This window comes from Microtus oregoni, unplaced genomic scaffold (genome assembly GCF_018167655.1).
Source record: "Microtus oregoni isolate MIOR12 unplaced genomic scaffold, Mior012 000019F_ref0000042, whole genome shotgun sequence".
Lineage (NCBI taxonomy): Eukaryota > Metazoa > Chordata > Mammalia > Rodentia > Cricetidae > Microtus > Microtus oregoni.
The window spans coordinates 3457304-3476794 of NW_024543078.1; the positions used below are offsets into that span (position 1 = coordinate 3457304).

Sequence of the window (19491 nt, forward strand, 5' to 3'; positions counted from 1 at the left end):
CAGAGGCCGAGACCAGGGTCTGCTCTACACATCTGCAGGGCTGATGACCAGAGACCAGGGTCTGCTCTACACATCTGCAGGGCTGATAACCAGAGACCAGGGTCTGCTCTACACATCCGCAGGGCTGCTAGGAACACTGGAGTCTCCCGGGGATGATCCTGACCTTCACACAGGTGAGCAGCTTTGGGGAAACAGATGAGAGAATGTAGTTAAGAACTTGAGCAAGGCCAAGCAGTGGTGGCGCAGCCTTTAACCCCAGCACTCCGGAGGCAGAGACAGGCAGATTTTTCTTTTTCTTTTTTTTTTGAGACAGAGTTTCTCTGTAGCTTTGGAGCCTGTCCTGGAACTAGCTCTTGTAGACCAGGCTGGCCTCGAACTCACAAAGATCCGCCTGCCTCTGCCTCCCGAGTGCTGGGATTAAAGGCGTGCACCACCACCGCCCGGCCGGATTTTTCTGAGTTCGAGGCCAGCCTGGTCTACAGAGCGAGTTCCAGGACAGCCAGGGCTACACAGAAAAACTGTTTCGAAAACAAACGAACAAAAAACCAACCAAGCAAACAAAATATACCTTCTTTTTTATTTATTGATTTATTTTGGTTTTTAGAGACAGGGTTTCTCTGGTTTTGGAGCCTGTCCTGGAACTAGCTCTTGTAGACCAGGCTGGTCTCGAACTCACAGAGATCCGCCTACCTCTGCCTCCCGAGTGCTGGGATTAAAGGCGTGCGCCACCACCGCCCAGCAATATAAATCTTCTTATACCAACAACTGCTTACAGTATCAGTGTCTCAAGTCACAGCCTCATGGTGGGCAGCCAAACTGGAAGCTTCCAGCTCTAGCAACCCCCATGGGGGTCCTGGATGCAGCCCCTCCCACTCAGTAACCGGCTTGGCTCGAGGGCACTCGGGGACCTCACGACCATCCTCACTCGATGATGTGCTTTCTGCAGTGGGAATCGGGTCACCCCAGAAGCTGGGAGGTCCTAGAAGGTTCTGTGAGGGGCACAGGAGCAACCCCCCTTCTCTGACTACCCACAGTGCCACACAGATGGGAATCCTACAGGAACAGGGGCCTGCTTGACCGCAGGCTGCGGGAAGGAAGGGGCAGGGCTACACCATGGGGCGTGGCCTAGCGAGGCCGCCGTCGACTCTGGGACGTGGGGGCTGGGGCTAGGGGCGGCCGCGAGGCTTATCCTGCCTCGGGCGCAGGGGGCGCCCTTCCTGCGCGCGCCACAAGTCGCTGGGCAGGAGGGAGGGCGGCTGGGGGCGTGGCCGACACCATGGGGCGTGGCCCGCAGGAGGCCGCTAGCGTCTGGGGGCGGGACCGAAGCGCAGGTACGCACCTCCTATTGGGCGGGCGCGTGGGCGGGGCCTGGTGCCGCTGCGAGGTAGACCCCGCCCCTAGCCCGCGGGGATCTGCGCTGCGTGGAGGCGGTGAGCCCCTGGGCTGGCGGCGGCGGTTGGCGGGCGGGCGTCCGCCGTTGGGATCGCCACGGCCTGGTCGCTCAGGCTCGGACGCCGCGTCGGGTGGGCTAGGGGGTGGGTGAGCCCGCTGCGGCCTTGGGAGGGCCAGATGGGGCGCAGGCGGAGAGCCTGGGGAAGGGCGGCGGCTGGGCCGGACCTGCTGGGCCGCGTCCGGTTCTGCGCAGGGCCCAAGTGCAGCCCATGTGCAGCCGAGCCCCGCGGGTGCCGAGAACCTCCAGTTTCCTGCTGCGAACCCTGTATTTCTTACCTGAATCCCTTTCTCTGTAGCCTGAGTCCCCGACTCCCTGAGAGTCCCGTATTTCCGGCCTGATCCCCATCTTCTGCAGCCTGAACCCCGTATTTCCGGCCTGATCTCCTCTTCTGCAGCCTGAATCCCGAGTTTTCTGCCTAATCTTTGCCCTCTTTGCAGCCTGGACCTGTGTCCTTTCTGAGATCCCGAATTTTCTGCTGGAAGCTCCGTATTAACCCAGTTTCCCACCTCTGCAGTGTGAACCCATTTCTTACTCTACCACCCCCCTCCCCCCCTCCCCAGCCTGAAACGCAGATTTCTTGCTTGGTATCCCATCTTTGCAGCCTGAACCTGTGTTCTTGCTGGGAACTCGGAATTTCCTGCATGGGCCCCACTGTGCATACTGAACCCCTGTTTCTTTTGGGACTCCCTCTTTGCAGTTCAAACCCCAAATCCTGCTCAGACCCTATCCCTGTTTGAACCTAGAGTTTCGGTAGAGTCCCATGAGCCCTATGCCTCTCACAGCTTGTCCTCTCATTGCTGCAAACACCATTTCCTGTTGAACTCCAGTTTTTGCAGCCTGGATCTCAGTTCCTTATGTGAACCCCATCTTTGCTTCCTGTATTGCTCCCCTTCTGTGAACCTAGTCATTACTGCAAACTCCATCTCTCCTGCCTGATTCTTCTTGAACCTCCTCCCTTGCTATGAACCCAATATTTGCTGCCCAAACCTTCTGCTACCTGAGCCCCATCTTTTGTTATCTGATTTCCCATACCTGCTTAGAAGTCCTTATTTGCTTCCTGAACTTCCATCCTTGCTGAGAACCTTGTATTAATCAATCCCCCAACTCTGCTGTACGTAACCCCTCTGGAAACCTCTTCTCCTGTAAACTCTTCTACATAAACCCTTGTTTCTCCTGGCGGGTCCCCTCCTTGTCCCTGGTGTCCTTCCTGCTGCTTTGGTTCCCCCTCCCCCATCTTTCCTTTTCTGTCCACAGCCCTGGCTGTGTCTGCCAGGGGTGTCATGTTGTGAACGCCTGCATCTGTCTCTGTCCTTCCAGGGAACGGGGCAGCCATGAGTGCCCTCTGTGTGCTGTGGTCACCCATCAGGCTTGAGGCTAGGAGGGTTGTGAGCTTTGACTGCAACGAAGATCTGCAGCTGCTGTGGGTGCCCTGGGTGCGACCTTGAAGGGGGGATTTGTTGAGTTTTACTTATGGAAAACAATGCAGCTACTTCCCAAGTCCTAGGACCTTGCACTTGACTTTGACTGTCTTGTGGCCAGGTTCTGGCTGAACAGTCTCCTAGAGGCTGTGTATGAGGCCAGCTTCTGCTCTTGAAGCTCCTGTTGCAAATGTCACTGGATGCAAGCAAATGCCTTTCTAAGCTATCACACATATTTTGTTGCAGGGCACCTCTGGCGTCAGGCCCTGTAGCTCGTAGCTACCCCCTTCCTACCACAGCTCCAAGTCATGACGGATGCCAAGTATGTCCTCTGCCGATGGGAGAAGCGATTGTGGCCTGCGAAGGTGACAGCCCTTATTCTCTTAATTTGTAGAATTAGAAATGACTTTTGGTGACAATAAAGTCTTTATCAGACTGTGCTCCCTCGGATTGAGCCTGAATGCTTGGCACCCAGATCTGCTGGCGCGCTTCCCGGGGTTCCTTCACTCCACAGGGTTTGGTCTGGCGCTTAGGAGCCTCTATATCCGGAATTGTCTTTAATTATTTTCACACCAAGGAAAAGAAAAAAAAACTAAGTAAATAAAAATAACCAAAGTCAGCTATAAAAAGGCTTGGAAGGCTGTGACGACAGGAGTTCCAGCTAGGAGCCCCCAGGGAATAGCTGTGGTGTTTTAGGGGTGCTTTCTGGCAGTTTAGCAGGAGCTGCTGAGTCTGCGCCCTAACCTGGGATGGCCATGGGCTGAAGTGCCTCAGTTTCTCTGCCTGAATCAAAGGAGCTTAAATGAGGTGTCTGGTCAATCCTGTGGCCATTGGGAAGGGAGTGCCACATGTCTGTTCCTGCATGTCGTCGTAATAAGAATTCTGTTTCTACACATAGGTTTTGGCCAGAACTGAGACTTCAGCGAAAAATAAGAGAAAAAAAGAATTATTTCTAGATGTTCAAATACTCTCACTAAAAGAAAAGTAAGTGTGTGTGTTTTTAATACTGTCTTCGCTTCTCAAATGATAGAGACAGGAGAGAAGCAGGGCCATCATCTCCACACTCGTAGCCCTGCAGAGAAGACAGTGGGTTTTTTCAGATACCAGTTTTGAATTGAAGGTCTTACTTGAGGTCCAGGGATCTACAGAGAGAGGGGTCTCAAGGGCGAATAAATAGAAATTACCTCCAGGGAGCCATGCCGGGGTCTCCCCTCTTGCCAAGAACCAGCGTATTTTGTTTCTGGTCTGGCTGTGCCAGACCCCTGCACCCCTAAGAAAAAACACGTTTCCATACCGGCAAAGCGGATGGGTGGCGGGACTCTGTTGTACTGTACCTGATCACCCTTCATGGGCCATCTGCAAGGACGATGTGGGTGTGGGCACGCATATAGTCCCCTGCTACAGTCCTCGCTTCTGAAGAGTCCACTGGCTGCCCGTCTCCTGGGTCTCGCGGCCCGCTCCTTCCTGCCACCATCTTCAGAGCCTGCCACCACTTGAGAGTCCCCAGCTCCCGCTCTCCCTGCGGCAGGGAAGGTAATTGAATGCTTGAGTTTAAAGGAAAGAGTGTCCTTTAAACTAAACCGCGCCTGCTGGGCTGTAAACAGCTCTCGGTGACATTAGCGGCTACTCGGAAAACCTAACAAAGGAGTTATTTGTACAGTTGAAAGTCGGATTTGCTCATGAAAGTCCCAATTTGAATTTATTTTTACTCTTAACTCCAGCCGACCTTTTCTTTCTTAAAAGTGGGGAGGAAAAGGGTGAGAGAGAAAAAGCCGTGTCCACCCTGGTTGGCTGTGCTTGTCACTTCGGCAGTGTGTCCCTCCCTGTCCCTCCTTCAGTGTGACTTTTGGTGTAAGTGGAAGGTCGTGAGGGACATCTGGACAGTTGGGTTTGCAGGCTGGTGGCAGTAACCAGCTCTTTCTCGCCGCAGGATCCAGGTGAAGAGCTCAGCCGTGGAGGCGCTGCAGAAATCGCACATTGAGAATATTGCCACCTTTCTGGGTAAGGGCTCCAGCCAGGCCACCACCGTGCTGGGCCTCAGCGACTGGTCCATCTTTTCCACGCCCCTGTGTTAGGGGGCATCTCACAGGAGGAAAAATGGATTTGCTTGCTTTTTTCCCTTAGCCTTTTTTAGACAGGGTCTCACGTAGCCCAGGTTGGTCTTGAAATCACTGTATAGCAGAGGCTGACCTGAACTCCCGATCCTCCTAGCTCTGAGTCCCCAGTGCTGTGATGATGTATTCACGTGGGCCGGGGACAGAACCCAGGGCCTTGTGCATGGTAGGTACTTACTCCCCCACACCAGAGCCAGCTCTATCTGTTTATGTTTGTGGCTTTTTGTTTGGGCAGTGTTGGCAGTGGGAGCCGACCACTATCTGCATTCCCTGCTTCTATGGGTTTTTTGTTTTGTTTTGTTGGGTTTTGTTTTTGTTTTGTTTCGATGTGTGTGTGTTTCATAGTTTTTGAGGTAGAGTCTCATATTGCAGCCTGAGCAGGCCTGGAGGTGGTGGCAGTCCTCCTCCCTCAGCCTTTGTAGGACAGGGATCTCAGGTATTAGACCCCATACCCAGGTTCCAGACATAACAGAAAGACACACATGCATATATAACATAAGATAGACACACATGTGCATACATAACAGAAAGACACACATGCATGTATAACATAAGATAGACACACATGTGCATACATAAAACAGAAAGAAGCAGACATACAATATCCAGATATGCATATGTGTGAATATAACATACATAAGGAGAGATAGACACATATAATACATACGTACACATGCATAAATTGCCAATTAAAAAGGCCAGAGTGGTCAGATTCCATGTCACCCCCTCCATGTCACTTACGGGTATTGTGAGTGGGGAGTCAGTGTGTATCGGGTGGGACTCCTCTTTGTGTGTGTAGGCCCGCAGTTCAGCCCCTCCACACCTCCTCTTGTGGCTGAGCTAGACTTCTTATTGACCCCGCTCCAGACCTGGCAGTGGCGCCCACGGCAAGGGTCCTCGATAGCGGCAGTCACCAGCCAGCAGAGCTGGTGTCGGGCTCCTGGCCATCAGGTTGAGAGAGTAAGTCCCAGCAGCCAAGGCAGGCCCAGGACAGCCAGAGCAAGGCCTTCATGGAGCGCACAGGGGAGCTGCAGGCTGGGCTGGCCACCTTGCATAGAGAACAAGGGTGTCCCCAGTGCTGGCTTGAAGGGTTGGGGTTGCTTGGAAGCACCCGTTAGTCTTTGTTAAGCAGGCGACAAGTGTGGATGTGGTAGACAGAAGCAGTTATCTTGGCGAGTGTGAAGCTGTCCCAATTCCCCTCAAATGAACAGCACAAGACGTTCAGATGTGTTTCTACACAGTGCTGTTTTGCACATGTTGACCTGTCAGGCTGAGGTCATTCCGGTATGTGCTGCTGTTCAGTCATAGCCCAGAGTGAATATATAGTCACATCCTGGCTTTGTCCTCTTTTTGCGGGGGACGTGTGGCAGGAGCAGTGCTGGGCCTGCCTGTGGCTCTGCAAAGACGGGTTCCAGGCACTTGGCGTGGTCATGGAGTCTGCTGCCGCTGGCTGCAGTGACAAGTGCTAGGCACCTGTGCACCTTCATCATGTGGATCTTTGTCTCCACAGCGTCTCAGAATGAGGTCACAGCTACTCCCCTGGAGGAGCTGACCTATCGACGCTCCCTGCGAGTGGCCCTGGATGTCTTGAATGAGAGGACAAGTTTGAGTCCTGAAAGCCATGTGAGGGAAGAGAAGCCACATGCAGATGCCGCCTCTTGGGTGCCCGGCGCTCGCTCTCCATCCTTTTGCAGCGAGGACGGTGACAGTGTGGCTGCCCAGTGCACACCCAAGAGGGAGTGGCTCCCACAAAGCCTGCCGGGACTGCCTGCAGCTGAAGAGGACCGCAGGATAGGCCTCACAAAAAACGGAACCCTGAGAGCAGCATTACCTTCCCCAGCTGGAGATGGGTCTCAGGATGCTGGATCACGGCTGGACTGTGAACAGGACACTGCCAAGAAGAGGCGGAGGAATTTGGGAGAGAAACCTACCCGGCGCCGCAGAACAGCATGTTGCCTTTCCAAGGGAGAAAGTGTTGACGAGAGCGAGGGACAGGCAAACAGCTGTATGACCCCAGCTTCACCTGGGCTACTCCCCCAAGCCTCAGAAGAGGACCCCTGTGCCGGGGTCAAAGGCTGTGACCCGTTTGTGCCATCAGGCAGCAGCAGGCTGCTCCCAGCCTCTGACAGAGGCAGAGGACGCGCCACAAAGAGGCCACGCTTGGATGGAAGCCAGAACCCACCCCCCGGGCAGCTGGCGACTGGAACTGTGGGGGCAGCACCCTCCCCTCAGAACTGGCCTGGGGAGACCATGGTGCTGCTCAGGTCTAGTGACAGGGACAAGCCAGAGGAAGGTAACCATGGACAGGGACCCGGGTCTGTCTGCCCCCTGAAGTATAGTGACTTTGTCTTCTCTCACATAGTTCTTTGTGTCTGAAGAGAGTGGAAGCTCGGGCAGAACTGGGGGTAGCAGTTAGTGACCCTGCAGAGCACCCAAAGCACATTCCGAGTGAGTGAGGGGATTAGGAGCCCAGCATCAGGAGCTGTCTGGAGGTACTTCTGAAACCTATGTGTGGCTACAGCCAGGGGCTGGGCCCCGTCCAAACCTTGACCCCCTGAGCTCTGGCGGGGGATCAGGACTCGTGTGGAGTGGTAGACATGGCACTCAGTGGGGTCCTTCACAAGGCCACCCTCTGCTTGTCCACGGGCTACAGCGAGCAGCTTGTTCCCTCCACTGTATCTTGTTTGCAGTCACCTTTTGGTTCTGGGGGCTCATTCTCTGTGTAGCCACAGGTCAGGCTCACCACCTGGAGTCCCCACACTTTGTTACCGAGTGCTGCGCTTGATAGCCCTTTTCTTCCTGTTTTTTTTTCTTTAGCATCTACTTGAGGCTGGCATTTAGAGCTAGAGCACGTGCTTGGCCAGCAGGAGACCCTTTGTTTGTCCCTGGTCTCAGGATTTAAACAGAACAGGAGGGGTCCGTGACGTGGCTCAGCAGATGAGACAGTGACACTGAACTTGGTGACCTGAGTCTGATTCCACAGAGTAGTTGTGATTTCTGTGTGTGCACGTATGTGCATGTGTACACGTATGCACAGACACACAAGTACATGTAGAAGAATTTAAAGACAGACAAACACAGATCTGACACAGGGTGCACCCTTGTTGAATCTGTGTGGCTCCGTCCTTTATCCTAGATGGTTCTTTGTCCCTAGCCCTTTGTGCAGGGTGAGGGGTGGCCATCAGTTGGTGTCCCCTGTCTCAGCAGATCCTGTGTCCTCAGAAGAGTTCACAGGGTTCAAGTCCATCCACTCCCTGCTGGAGGAGGAAGAGGAGGAAGAGGAGGAGCCACCCCGGATCCTTCTGTATCACGGTAAGGGCACTGCACCCGGGAGAGCGATGGGCGAGGGTCCACTCCGTAAAGTCATCCTATTGTTTGGTGCTGGTGGTGTTTTTGTTTTTAGACTGGGTCTCACTGGTGACCTCTAAGTAGCCTGGAACTTGCTGTGTAGACCAGGCTGGCCCAAATTCAATTTGATCCCCTTGTCTCTGCTTTGAGAGTGCTGGGATAAAAGGTGTGCGCCTCCATACCTAACACTGTTTCGGGTGTTATGCTCTCCCTGACCCGACACCTGTCCAGAGCTTTGTCTCCTCGCTAATGGTGCTTAGGATAGGTAGCCAGCCCTGCATGGAAACCAGTGTTGGTCCTGTCCCTTTCTGGGCAAGATGCAGACTCTTTTGCCCTCAGTTGGGCAGAACCACCTTTGCCATTTGTCCAGGGACCTGAGTCCATCCTCCCTAGAAGTACGAAATGAATTGGGTGTGCAGCCGAGAATGACATGCTGCTGAGTGCACAGGGACAGCTCAGCCTCTCCTGAGTCTGCTACACACTGGGATGCTGTACTGTGCGGCCCGGATGATACAGGGCAGGCTGGGGGGCTGTCAGCAGCCTCCTGAGCAGGTAACGCCTGCAGAACACACCGGGGTTCTTAGTGAGGACCAGCCAGATTCCATCCCCATCTTACCTCCTGTTCCCTTTAGTGTGCCTGAGTCCTGGAGCCAAGTTCTTGCTGAGGACCCAGGCTCAGTTCCCACTGAGTATCTAGGATGGTTGAAGGGCCTGGGTGCTGGTGTGAGCTATGCCTTGAAATCCTCATCTTTGGGTGAATTTGAAGATCAGGGCATACTGGCTGCAGAGAGACCTCAGCTTCCAGACCTTAGGATCTTTGGTGTCTAGTGTTCTTCCATGCCAGGCTTGAGCTGATGGCTTCCTTAACCCACTAGACCAAGCTCATGACAATTGCCAGTTTCCAGCCAGGGTCTTTGAGGTGCTTGGAGCCTCTCCTGGATGAGCTGTGACTTCCTCAGAGTTCCTGCTGGCCCAGTGAGCCCTTTACAGCTTTGGATTTCATGGTGGGAGACATGGCAGTCAGTATCTCCACTTCCTGATAGCTTTCCTGATGCTAAAGCCTTATCAGTCTACATCCCTACATCAGTCCCTCATCCTGGGATTCTTTTGTTTGCTTGGTTTTGGTTTTTTTGAGACAGGGTTTCTTTCTTTCTTTCTTTCTTTCTTTCTTTCTTTTTCTTTATTATGTATGCAATATTCTTTCTGTGTGTGTGCCTGAAGGCCAGAAGAGGGTACCAGACCTCATTACAGATGGTTGTGAGCCACCATGTGGTTGCTGGGAATTGAACTCAGGACCTTTGGAAGAGCAGGCAATGCTCTTAACTGCTGAGCCATCTCTCCAGCTCTGAGACAGGGTTTCTTTATCTAACAGTTTTGACTGTCTTGGAACTCACTTCGTAGACTAGGATGGCCTTGAACTCACAGAGATCGGCCCTCCTCTGGATCTGGAGTGCTGGAATTAAAGGTGTGCACCACCACTGCCTGGCCTTCCTGAAATTCTTGGCGAATAGAAAATGTTGAGTTTTATGCAGCAAAGCAGGTGAAGGCAGAGGGAACCCTGCAAGCTGAAGGCGGCCACCCTTCACTCCAGCACAGGAGGCAGAGGCATGTGGATCTGAGTTCCAGGCCAGCTGTGTGTACATAGACCCCTGTCTCAAAACCACAGGCAAGAATGACTTTTCTTCCTCTGAAATCATCTTGTTTTTTGATTTTTGTGACCGCACTGTCTCCAATTCCTTGAACTTGCTGTTCCCAGGAGGGCAGTTTATTCCGGGAGCCATGAGACTGTATAATCTCCACTCGGTGCAGCGCTGTGCCTGCGTGGATGCAGTCATCCTAATGTCTGCTTTGGGGAACATGTTAGACTTAGAGGTGGAGATTTGGGGATAGAAGTCATCCATCCTGTTGCTGGTGTCGTCTCTGTTGTTTCTCACTGGGGACACAGCCATGACCATGGCTCATGATGGTCGTCTCTGTCGTTTATCACTGGGGACACAGCCGTGGCCATGGCTCATGATGGTCGTCTCTGTCGTTTCTCACGGGGACACAGCCGTGGCCATAGCTCTTGGTGGTCGTCTCTGTCGTTTCTCACTGGGGCACAGCCATGGCCGTGGCTCATGATGGTCGTCTCTGTTGTTTATCACGGGGACACAGCCGTGGCCGTGGCTCATGATGGGTACTCAGACTCCTGTTCTGTGAGCTCTCTGGGTTTCCTGGTAGATGAGGAGGTTAGAGTTGGGTTGAAATGATGTCGCCAGGAACGTGGGTTTCTTTTTTTATGTCTGTACTGTACTTGTTTAAGGCGTATCTGACTCAGCCTTCTTTTCCTTTTGAACCCTAGAACCACGATCATTTGAAGTAGGGATGCTGGTCTGGCTGAAATACCAAAAATACCCGTTCTGGCCAGCCGTGGTAAGTTCCCATTCCCCCTGCTCAGGTAGTAGTTTGGCTCTGCTAATGCTGGAAGACTCAAGCACTGGTAACTCTGACGTGGTGCACACAGCCCCCTCTAGCCGGGGCCTGGTCATTTGATGAGTGCCATTTAACATGGTGTCCTAAGTGGAATTCACACCACGTTTCCTCAGGAAAGCTTGTGTAAGCAGAGAGCTCTGCTGAACTTCAGGAATGGATGCTTCAAGTCTCCTCCATCCAGGCCCCTGAATTTAGTTCCTATGATGCCGTGGACATGGTGGTATGTGCCTGTTAGAAGCCAGCGTCGGCTACATGAGATCTGTGTCTAAAACAATAAAAAAAAAAAAAGTGTCTCAGTCCCACTGAAGGTCTGTCATGTGGCTGGTGAGCTTGCTCTGCCAAGGACAGCCCTAGGTACATTCAGGCACAGGCTGTAACCCTCCCTAGGTGGAGACTCCCCCATCATCACCCCTCGCTCTCCTGTCATGGGATGCTATTCTTGCACCTAACTTTAGTGGTTTGTGTCTTGTTTTGGATCTTTTGTTTTTTTGATAAAGGGTTTCTCTGTAACTTTGGAGCCTGTCCTGAAACTTGTAGACCAGGCTGGCCTCAAACTCACAGAGATCCACTTGCTGCTTCCTCCCAAGTGCTGGGATTAAAGGCGTGCGCCACCACCCAGTTTATGTGAGACTAAAAAACAAAGTGGGCCAGGTGGACCAGCTCGGTGGGTAAAGTGCTTATAGTAGCACGAAGGCCTGAGTTTAGCTCTTAGAACACAGAGCCAGACTCTAGTGTGTCTGCCTTTCTCTCTGGGCTGGAAGGCAGAGATGGGAGAACTCCAGACGCTCTGTCCACTAGTCTGGGTCATTGATAGAGAGACCTTGTCTCAAGCAAGGTAGATGGCAAGGCCAGTGTTTGAGGTTGTCCTTGGCTTCTACACAATGCGCTTCTGCACTTGTAACAAAAGATTTATAAACAAGACCCAAATGCAAATCACTGGATTCTGCTTCATAATACCACAGAGCCCCAGGAAGCAATGGGGCCTGAAGCCTGGGTCACACCACAGCACTAGGCTGGCCAAGCCCAGGCCTGGAGGGCCTCATTGCAGGTGGAAAGCACCACCTCCACCCCAGTCATGCTGTGCTGTTCCAATTTGCCTGCAGGTCAAGAGTGTCCGACGGAGAGACAAGAAAGCCAGTGTGCTGTTCATTGAGGGCAACATGAACCCTAAGGGCCGAGGGTTAGTACTCTAAGGGTTAGGGCCTGGGCAGGGGCAGAGACCTCTGTGGTACTCTGACTGCAGCTTCTGACACAGTCCAGCATCCACCTTGCTATTTGGTGCCTTAGCCAGACAGAGCAGCACCCATCCCACCCCACCCCACCCCACCCTGCACCCACCCCGCACCCCCCGCACCCACACCCACCCACCCCACCCACACCCACCCCGCACGCCCCCCCCCCCGCACCCGCACCCCCCCCTGCACCCCCCCACGTGCTGCACTGCAGGAAAGCCTCAGCAGAATACGCTTCTTGATTGAACTGCACCCCCAGCTGCTGCCCTTCTCACAATGGCCTCAGAGGCTTCAGGCATCTTCTAGGTGACACTTCTTGACACCTGTGTGTACCTGAGGGTGGCTGGTTGGGCTAGGGACCTGGGCCCCCAGTGCCATGGAGGTGTTGCAGTCCAGACTAGGGTTAAGTCTCGGAGGAGGGGGTGCCTCCCCTGGGATGAGGCTACTGTGCTGACCTTGGCCTCTGTTCTGTCAAGAATCACCGTCTCACTTCGAAGGCTCAAGCACTTTGATTGTAAGGAAAAGCACGCACTGCTGGTAGGTGGCGGCCTGTGCTCTGTGTGTGCCCGCACGCCAGCCATTGTGTTGGTGTTGTCACCTTTGTTCTGTGTGTGCACACTCATGCTTGTGAGGGTGTGTGATGGTCAGGATGTTCTGTGTGTGTGCATGTGCACACTCATGCTTGTGAGGGTGTGTGATGGTCAGGATGTTCTGTGTGTGTGCGTGTGCACACTCGTGCTTGTGAGGGTGTGTGATGGTCAGGATGTTCTGTGTGTGTGCGTGTGTACACTCGTGCTTGTGAGGGTGTGTGATGGTCAGGATGTTCTGTGTGTGCGCGTGTGTGCACGCTCGTGCTTGTGAGGGTGTGTGATGGTCAGAGGACAACCCTGGGTGTCGGGCCTTGCCCCATGTTTTCCGTTGTGTGTACCCCAGGCTTGCTGGCTCTCCGACTTTGGCGTCTCCCATCCTGTCTCACCATAGGAGTGCTGGCTCACACTCCATGGCTACGTCTAATTTTACAAGGGGATTTGAACTTGTCTTCCGGAATGAGCTTTTTCTCCTGGGCCAGGAACACTTACTTTTTTCTATTTACTCAAAGCCCAAAGCACCGGGCTGTGGGGCGATGGGCGGCATTGGGAGACAGTGGGAGCTGTGGGCACTGAGGTGAGGGTGGTGCGGCTTGCTGCAGGTGCGCACCAGGCCTGTGTCTCCTCACTAACAGAGTTGGTAACGAACCAGGACGAGGGCCTGGGTGTGAATTCCAGAGCCCACTTGAGGGGAAAGGCATGGTATGTGACTGTCACCCCAGCACTGGGGATCCCTAGGTCTCACCACAGTCTGGCTGAGTCCGGCAAGCTCAGGTCAGAGTGAGACTGTCTCAGCAGAGACAGATCAGTCGAGTACAGGACCTGGCCTCCATCACCGCCTCCACGCGTGCGAGCATGCACACAAATCTGGGTATGGGATGCAGCATCCCCAAGGTGATTGGTTGGGAGAGTTGGGGGGTGGTGCCGGCTAGAAGCTGAGACGGGAGGATTAGGAGTTCTAGGGCCAGGCTTGATTATATACAAGGCCTGAACTACATGAGCCTCTGTCTAGACTGAAAAGCTCGATTGTCCCTCTGATGGCTTTGCTGGATGCTTCATCTGAAGGGGCTTGTCTGTCATACCCCTGAGAGGGCTGGGTTGCAGCAGAGTGGATGAGCCTGGGCTGCACAGCACCTGCCCAGGCCTGAGCCCAGGAAACTAAGGCTCCGTGCTTGTGGGACTGCCGCGGCCACTTGTGCCCTGCTGTTGGGTTTTGTAGGACAGAGCCAAGGAGGACTTCGCCCAGGCCATCGGCTGGTGTGTGTCACTTATCACCGACTACCGTGTGCGGTTGGGTATGTGGGCTGTACCCCAGGGAGCGTATGGGGGTGTACCACGCCATTGGTATCTCCTGAGGGCAGGATGGAGGGGCTGACGTGGATGTGGTCCCAGTCCTACATCCTGTCTTGGCCTGGCTAACCTGTGACGATACTTTTTCTGTGGAAGGTGGGGGCAGGTGCAACCCTCCTGACTGAAGGCCCAGTTCCTCTGCACAGCACTGCCTCTGTGTGGTGACTTGACCATCCCCTGAACCCCAGGCAGCTCCTTCCTAGGGCAATGAACAGACTTGGCACCCACAGACCTGCCTCAGGGTCAAACATAGCCCAGAAGGCTCCTGAGAAGCCCTGAGCTACAGGACCTGGCAGGGTGCAGGTCTGAGCGTGGCCCTTTCCTGTGCCCTCCACAGGCTGCGGCTCCTTCGCTGGATCTTTCTTGGAATATTATGCTGCTGATATAAGTACGTATAAATGTTCTTCACCATGGTGTCTGTCTTTGGTCCCTGAGAAGGCCCATCCTGATCTCCTGTTGTCCTTGGTGCATGCAAGTGCCAGTGCCATCCTGAGCAGAACTCTGTGCCCTCAGCTGCCCTCAGGGATGCTCTGCATCCTTGTCAGGTGGGCGGCTGGTGCCAGGCGGGGTCTGAGGAGTACTGGGCATCTAACTGGCCACGAGAATGAGGATTCTTGTGGGCATGCGAGCTCTGGAGAGAGGGGAGTGATGAAGGCGTCGTGAGCTCCTGATGTGTGTTCCCCTGCAGGCTACCCTGTGCGCAAGTCCATCCAGCAGGATGTCCTGGGGACCAGGTTTCCTCAGCTGGGCAGTGGGAACCCTGAGGAGCCTGCGGGAGACAGCCGGCCAGGACAGTGGCGGCCGTGCAGGAAGGTGCTGCCTGACCGCTCCAGGGCTGCGCGGGACAGAGCAAACCAGAAGCTGGTGGAATACATTGTAAAAGCCAAGGGTGCGGAGAGCCACCTGCGGGCCATCCTGCACAGCCGCAAGCCCTCACGCTGGCTGAAGACGTTCCTGAGCTCTGGCCAGTATGTGACATGCGTGGAGACATACCTGGAGGACGAGGCACAGCTGGATGAGGTGGTGGAGTACCTGCAGGGCATCTGCCGAGACACGGATGGGGAGGTGCCTGCGCATGGCAGCGGGGACCGCATTCGTTTCATCCTGGATGTGCTGCTGCCTGAGGTGGGTGCCCGGACCCCATCCTCAGCACTAACAAGGCTTTGTACTCTGTCCCCAGTTGGGGTTCCAGGAAAAGCAGTTGCAGGTCAGTTAGCTGTCAGCCCATGCCCCCCGGACAGACGTGTTGCCTTATTGCTATGGCTGGGACATGTCCATATAAATCGGAAAATAAATGCGTGATGGGGCTGTGTGCTAGCCTTGTAGCCCAGGCTGGCCTCAAACTGGGGCTCTTCCTACCTACCTCAGCCTCCTAAGTACTGGGTGACCTCCACACCTGTCCCCTGGAAGTCACCATGGCTACTTCAGTGTGTAACTTAAAACTGGGTGACTTTGACTGTCTCAGGGCATTGTCGGGTATGACAGTCCCAAGAGGAGCTCCTCATGGGGCCAGTGGAGGAGCTGCTGAGCATGCACGCCCCACAGGGAGCAGCTTCACACCCTGTCTGTTCTTACTGGAAACCTCAGGACAGACCCTGTCACCAATGTGTGGTTGTGCAGGCTTATCACACAGCTACTGAGGCAGGAGGATGCTGACTTCCAGGCCAGCCTAAGATGCACAGTGAGACCTTTTCTTTTCTTTTCTCTTCTTCCTTCCTTTCTCTGTCTCTCTCTCTCTTTCTTTCTTTCTTTCTTTTCTTTTCTTTCTTTTTCTTTTTCCTTCAGTTTTTCCAGATCAGTTTTCTTTGTGTAACCTTACCTGTCCTGGAACTTAACTTTGTAGACCAAGCTGGCCTTGAACTCAGAGATCTACCTGCCTCTGCCTCCCAAGTGCTGAGATTAAAGGAGTATGTCACCACCATACCCAGCAGAGACAATTTCAAACAACAAAGATGTGTTTACGGAAACCACAATGTGACTCCCTAAACTAATGGTAGCTCCCCAAGGCCCTGACTGTCAGAACTGGGGAAGCTGAGACAAGGCTGCCCTTGAGAGCTGAAGGTGACCTTGATACTCCTCCAGCCTCACTGTTCCTGGTGGCTGGACACACCTGCTTTATGTGATAGTGCTGGGAATGAAACCCAGGGCTTCAAACATGCCTGGCTAGTTCTTTGCCCACTGAGCCCTGGCCCTTTCCGTTCTCCCACAGGCAATAATCTGTGCCATCTCCGCAGTGGAGTGCGTGGACTACAAGACGGCCGAGCAGAAGTACATCCGGGGCCCTACTCTCAGCTACCGGTAGGCCACCTTATCGAGTGCTGTGCTCTCCCTGTAGCAACACAGCTGTTCAGCCTCCTCCACAAGGTGGAGCAGGTGCTGTCTGTGTCAGCAGACAGGTGCCGGACAGTGACTGGACAAAGGCCCACGTCTGCAGGCTCTTCTCTGAGCCAGGACCCTGAGACTGGGCAGGAGCCGCCTCTGCCTGAGACCTCTATAATCTTGTGCGGGGCGATGTGGACTCTGCTCCCCCTGCTCTGGTGCAACTGGTAGCGGGTACAGAGCTAGATTAAGAGGCAGTGTAGCCGTCAGCAGGGCAGCAGGATGAAGAGGCCTCTCCTGTCGGCCCGCAGCACTCTTGAGATGTGTGGCCCCGAGCCTCTAATCCCCCTCTGGGCACGCTGCCAGGCTTGTTGGGGCCCATTATCCCCAATGGTAAGTCGGCGTCCCCAGGCTGGCCGTGGGCCACCCGAGCAGCCAGGTTAGGTGGAGGAGGCTCCCGCTGTGGTCCGCCCAGGAAGTGTGCAGCTCCTGTCATTTTCAAGATTCTGACCCTGAGTGACATGGCAGCTAGGGCTTTCGAAGACGCTTCCAGTCACCAGCTGCAGCAGTCAAAGGTGCCTTACTTAATACACTAATCCGTTGTTCTCATGCCAGTGTTGGGAGGTGAGGAGGAGCCTGAGGTCCAGGCCGGCTGTCCAGGCTAGAGGATGTCTCATTCAGTCAGTAAAGTTGCCACCAGTGCCTGTGTAAGAAGCTGGGAGTGGTTGTGTTTGATAGTTGAGCCCTGGAAGGCAGAGACAGGAGGATACCACATATCAAGGCTGGCAGCCTAATCAGCAAGGACCAAGTGCAGTGGAGACTTCATCTCCAAAACCCAGATAGAGGGTTCGTGCCTGATGGCTCTCTGGCCTCCATATTTTTTTTTTTTTTTTTTTTTTTTTTTTTTTTTTTTTTTTGGTTTTTCGAGACAGGGTTTCTCTGTGGTTTTGGAGCCTGTCCTGGAACTAGCTCTGTAGACCAGGCTGGCCTCGAACTCACAGAGATCCGCCTGCCTCTGCCTCCCGAGTGCTGGGATTAAAGGCGTGTGCCACCACCGCCCGGCCATCTGGCCTCCATATTGTGAGCGTGCGTGCGTGTGTATTTGTGTCTGTGCATGGACTTAGTAAGCAAGGCCTACCACAGCACTGTCTTGTGATGTGGTTCTTGAGATGAACAAGGCCAGTGCTTACTGCCCCATCACGCCCCAAATAATGCTCTCTTTATTTTTAGATGTGTCTATGTTTATGACTATGGGTGCTTTGCCTGTGTGTGTGCCTGGTACCTGCAGATATCAGAAGGGGGCACTGGATCCCCTGGAACTGGAGTTCTGAATGTTTGTGAGCCACCATGTGGGTGCTGGGAACTGAATCAGCAAATTGTCCTAACACCCGAGTCATTCTTTCAGCTCCCGAAATAACATTCTACAGAGTGAGGCAGGAGGATGGCTGTAAGCCCAAGACCAGCCTGGACTATGTGAGACTTTTATCACACACATTAAAAAAAAAAGTCAGCCTGGGCTGTTGCTCAGTGGAACACCCATAAACTCTTGCTTGAAGCCCTAGGTTTTATCCCAAGCTCACCTGGCAAAGATGAGGGTTTTTTATGTTTTTTGTCTGTTTGGTTTTTGAGACAGAGTTTATCTGTTTAGCTTTAATTGTCCTGGAACTCGCTCTGTAGACCAGGCTGGCCCTGAACTCAGAGATCTACCTGCCTCTGCCTCCTGAGTGCTGGGATTAAAGGCGTGCGCCACCACTGATCAGTCCATCTCTTGTTTCTTGAAGGGAAAAGGAAATCTTTGACAATGAACTCCTGGAGGAGAGGAACCGTCGCCGTCGCTGATGCCAAACCTCCACCTGGCCAGCGAGCCCTCCACACCCTGCCAGAGGGCTCTGCAAGAATAAGAATGTACTAGAAGCAAGAGGCTCAGAAGTGTGCTGACTTTGAACTGTGGGTCTTGCATCTTCAGTACTGAGTCCAGGATATCAAATGTCATTGACACGCCAGAAACCTCCTGGCAGCTACAGACAGAACTTTCTGGAAGTTTCTGTGCGTGTATGTGCGTGTGTTTGTTTTTGTTTGTTTGATTTTAATTATTTCGTTTATAAATGAGTTTGAACTCACATGTGTCATGGTCACGGCAGTGTGGCCAGCATGTGGGACTGACAGGTCCTGTGTTACTTGGAAAGACTGATTGGAACACACAGCTTCCAGAGCGTTGTTGTGTTTCCCTGACGTGTTCTGCTTATCTCTTCTCTGTAGTTTCTGGAATCTTTTCTGCCACTCTCATATGGCGGGCGAGCAGGAGGTGGGAACCTGCAGCTACTGTCTTTGGGAGGTGGGGGCATGTTTGCTCAGTGGCCTCTGTGTGTCCCCCATACTCCTGTCCCCACTCAGCCGTGCCCTGAAACCTTGGCACTGTACTCATGGCCACCACCTCACCTAGAAACCTTTGGGGCTGAGGGCTGTGGGAACGGCAGCAAGAAAAGCCAGCTCCTGGCTCTGGCGAGATGGCTCAGCGGGAAAGAGCATGCGGGCTGCTCTTCCTGAGTTCAATTCCCAGCAACCATCTGTAATGAGATCTGGTGCCCTCTTCTGGCCCACAGGGATACTTGCAGACAGAATACTGTATATATAATAAATAAATAAATCTTTAAAAAAAAAAAAGGCAGCTCCTGCTGCGCTGGCCACCACGCTGGATACCAGAGCCTCATAGCCTCAGGTGGATGTGCGGAAGCTGTGTCTCATGAACTCAGGTGGATGTCCGGCAAGGGCAAGGGTAAAGCCACTGCCTGTAATGAATGGTCCTAGCTGCACAGCCCCATGGGTGCTCAGCAGTGTCTCCTGGATATGGGACATACGGGTGTCCTCCACACTGTGGCCACCCCAGGATGAGAGGTCCTAGACACCTGCATCTGACAGCACAGTGCTGCCAGGATGGCCCAGGACAGCTGGGCTTCCATGGAGACCGTCTGCAGACCTCGAGGCTACGAAACCAAATTGAACTATCACATTTTTGCTTTCGGGGCCTTGGCCAAATGGCCAAAAGAAACCTAACTGTGTAGCTGGCGGTGGTGGCGCACGCCTTTAATCCCAGCACTCGGGAGGCAGAGGCAGGCAGATCTCTGTGAGTTCGAGGCCAGCCTGGTCTACAAGAGCTAGCTCCAGAAACCCTGTCTCGAAAAAGCAAAAAAAAAAAAA

At 53.7% G+C, this 19491-nt stretch overlaps 1 protein-coding gene across 4 annotated transcripts; it reads left to right on the plus strand.

Moving 5' to 3' along the window:
- Positions 1-1367: 1367 nt before the first annotated feature.
- On the plus strand, positions 1368-19315 carry Pwwp3a (PWWP domain containing 3A, DNA repair factor). Of its 4 annotated transcripts, none has more exons than XM_041669761.1 (14): positions 1368-1430; positions 3118-3236; positions 3770-3855; positions 4802-4872; positions 6496-7278; positions 8190-8297; positions 10675-10745; positions 11909-11985; positions 12514-12574; positions 13844-13919; positions 14312-14362; positions 14663-15099; positions 16184-16272; positions 18075-19315. In XM_041669761.1, the coding sequence occupies exons 2-14, from the start codon at positions 3180-3182 to the stop codon at positions 18130-18132; spliced, it is 2025 nt and encodes a 674-aa protein (XP_041525695.1). In that variant the 5' UTR covers positions 1368-1430; positions 3118-3179; the 3' UTR covers positions 18133-19315. The 4 variants fall into 4 exon arrangements, with proteins under 4 accessions (XP_041525695.1, XP_041525699.1, XP_041525697.1 ...); XM_041669765.1 differs by having other exon boundaries at positions 1369-1430; positions 8193-8297; XM_041669763.1 differs by lacking the exon at positions 1368-1430 and adding an exon at positions 1501-1523.
- The last annotated feature ends 176 nt before the right edge of the window (positions 19316-19491 follow it).

Excerpts from the sequence above, each read along its gene's own strand:
- Pwwp3a (XM_041669761.1), top strand. The coding sequence starts at position 3,180 with ATGACGGATGCCAAGTATGTCCTCTGCCGATGGGAGAAGCGATTGTGG. Across the intron at positions 7,279-8,189 it reads CAGGGACAAGCCAGAGGAAG|CAGATCCTGTGTCCTCAGAA; the intron begins GTAACCATGGAC and ends CCCCTGTCTCAG. Across the intron at positions 10,746-11,908 it reads ACCCGTTCTGGCCAGCCGTG|GTCAAGAGTGTCCGACGGAG; the intron begins GTAAGTTCCCAT and ends ATTTGCCTGCAG.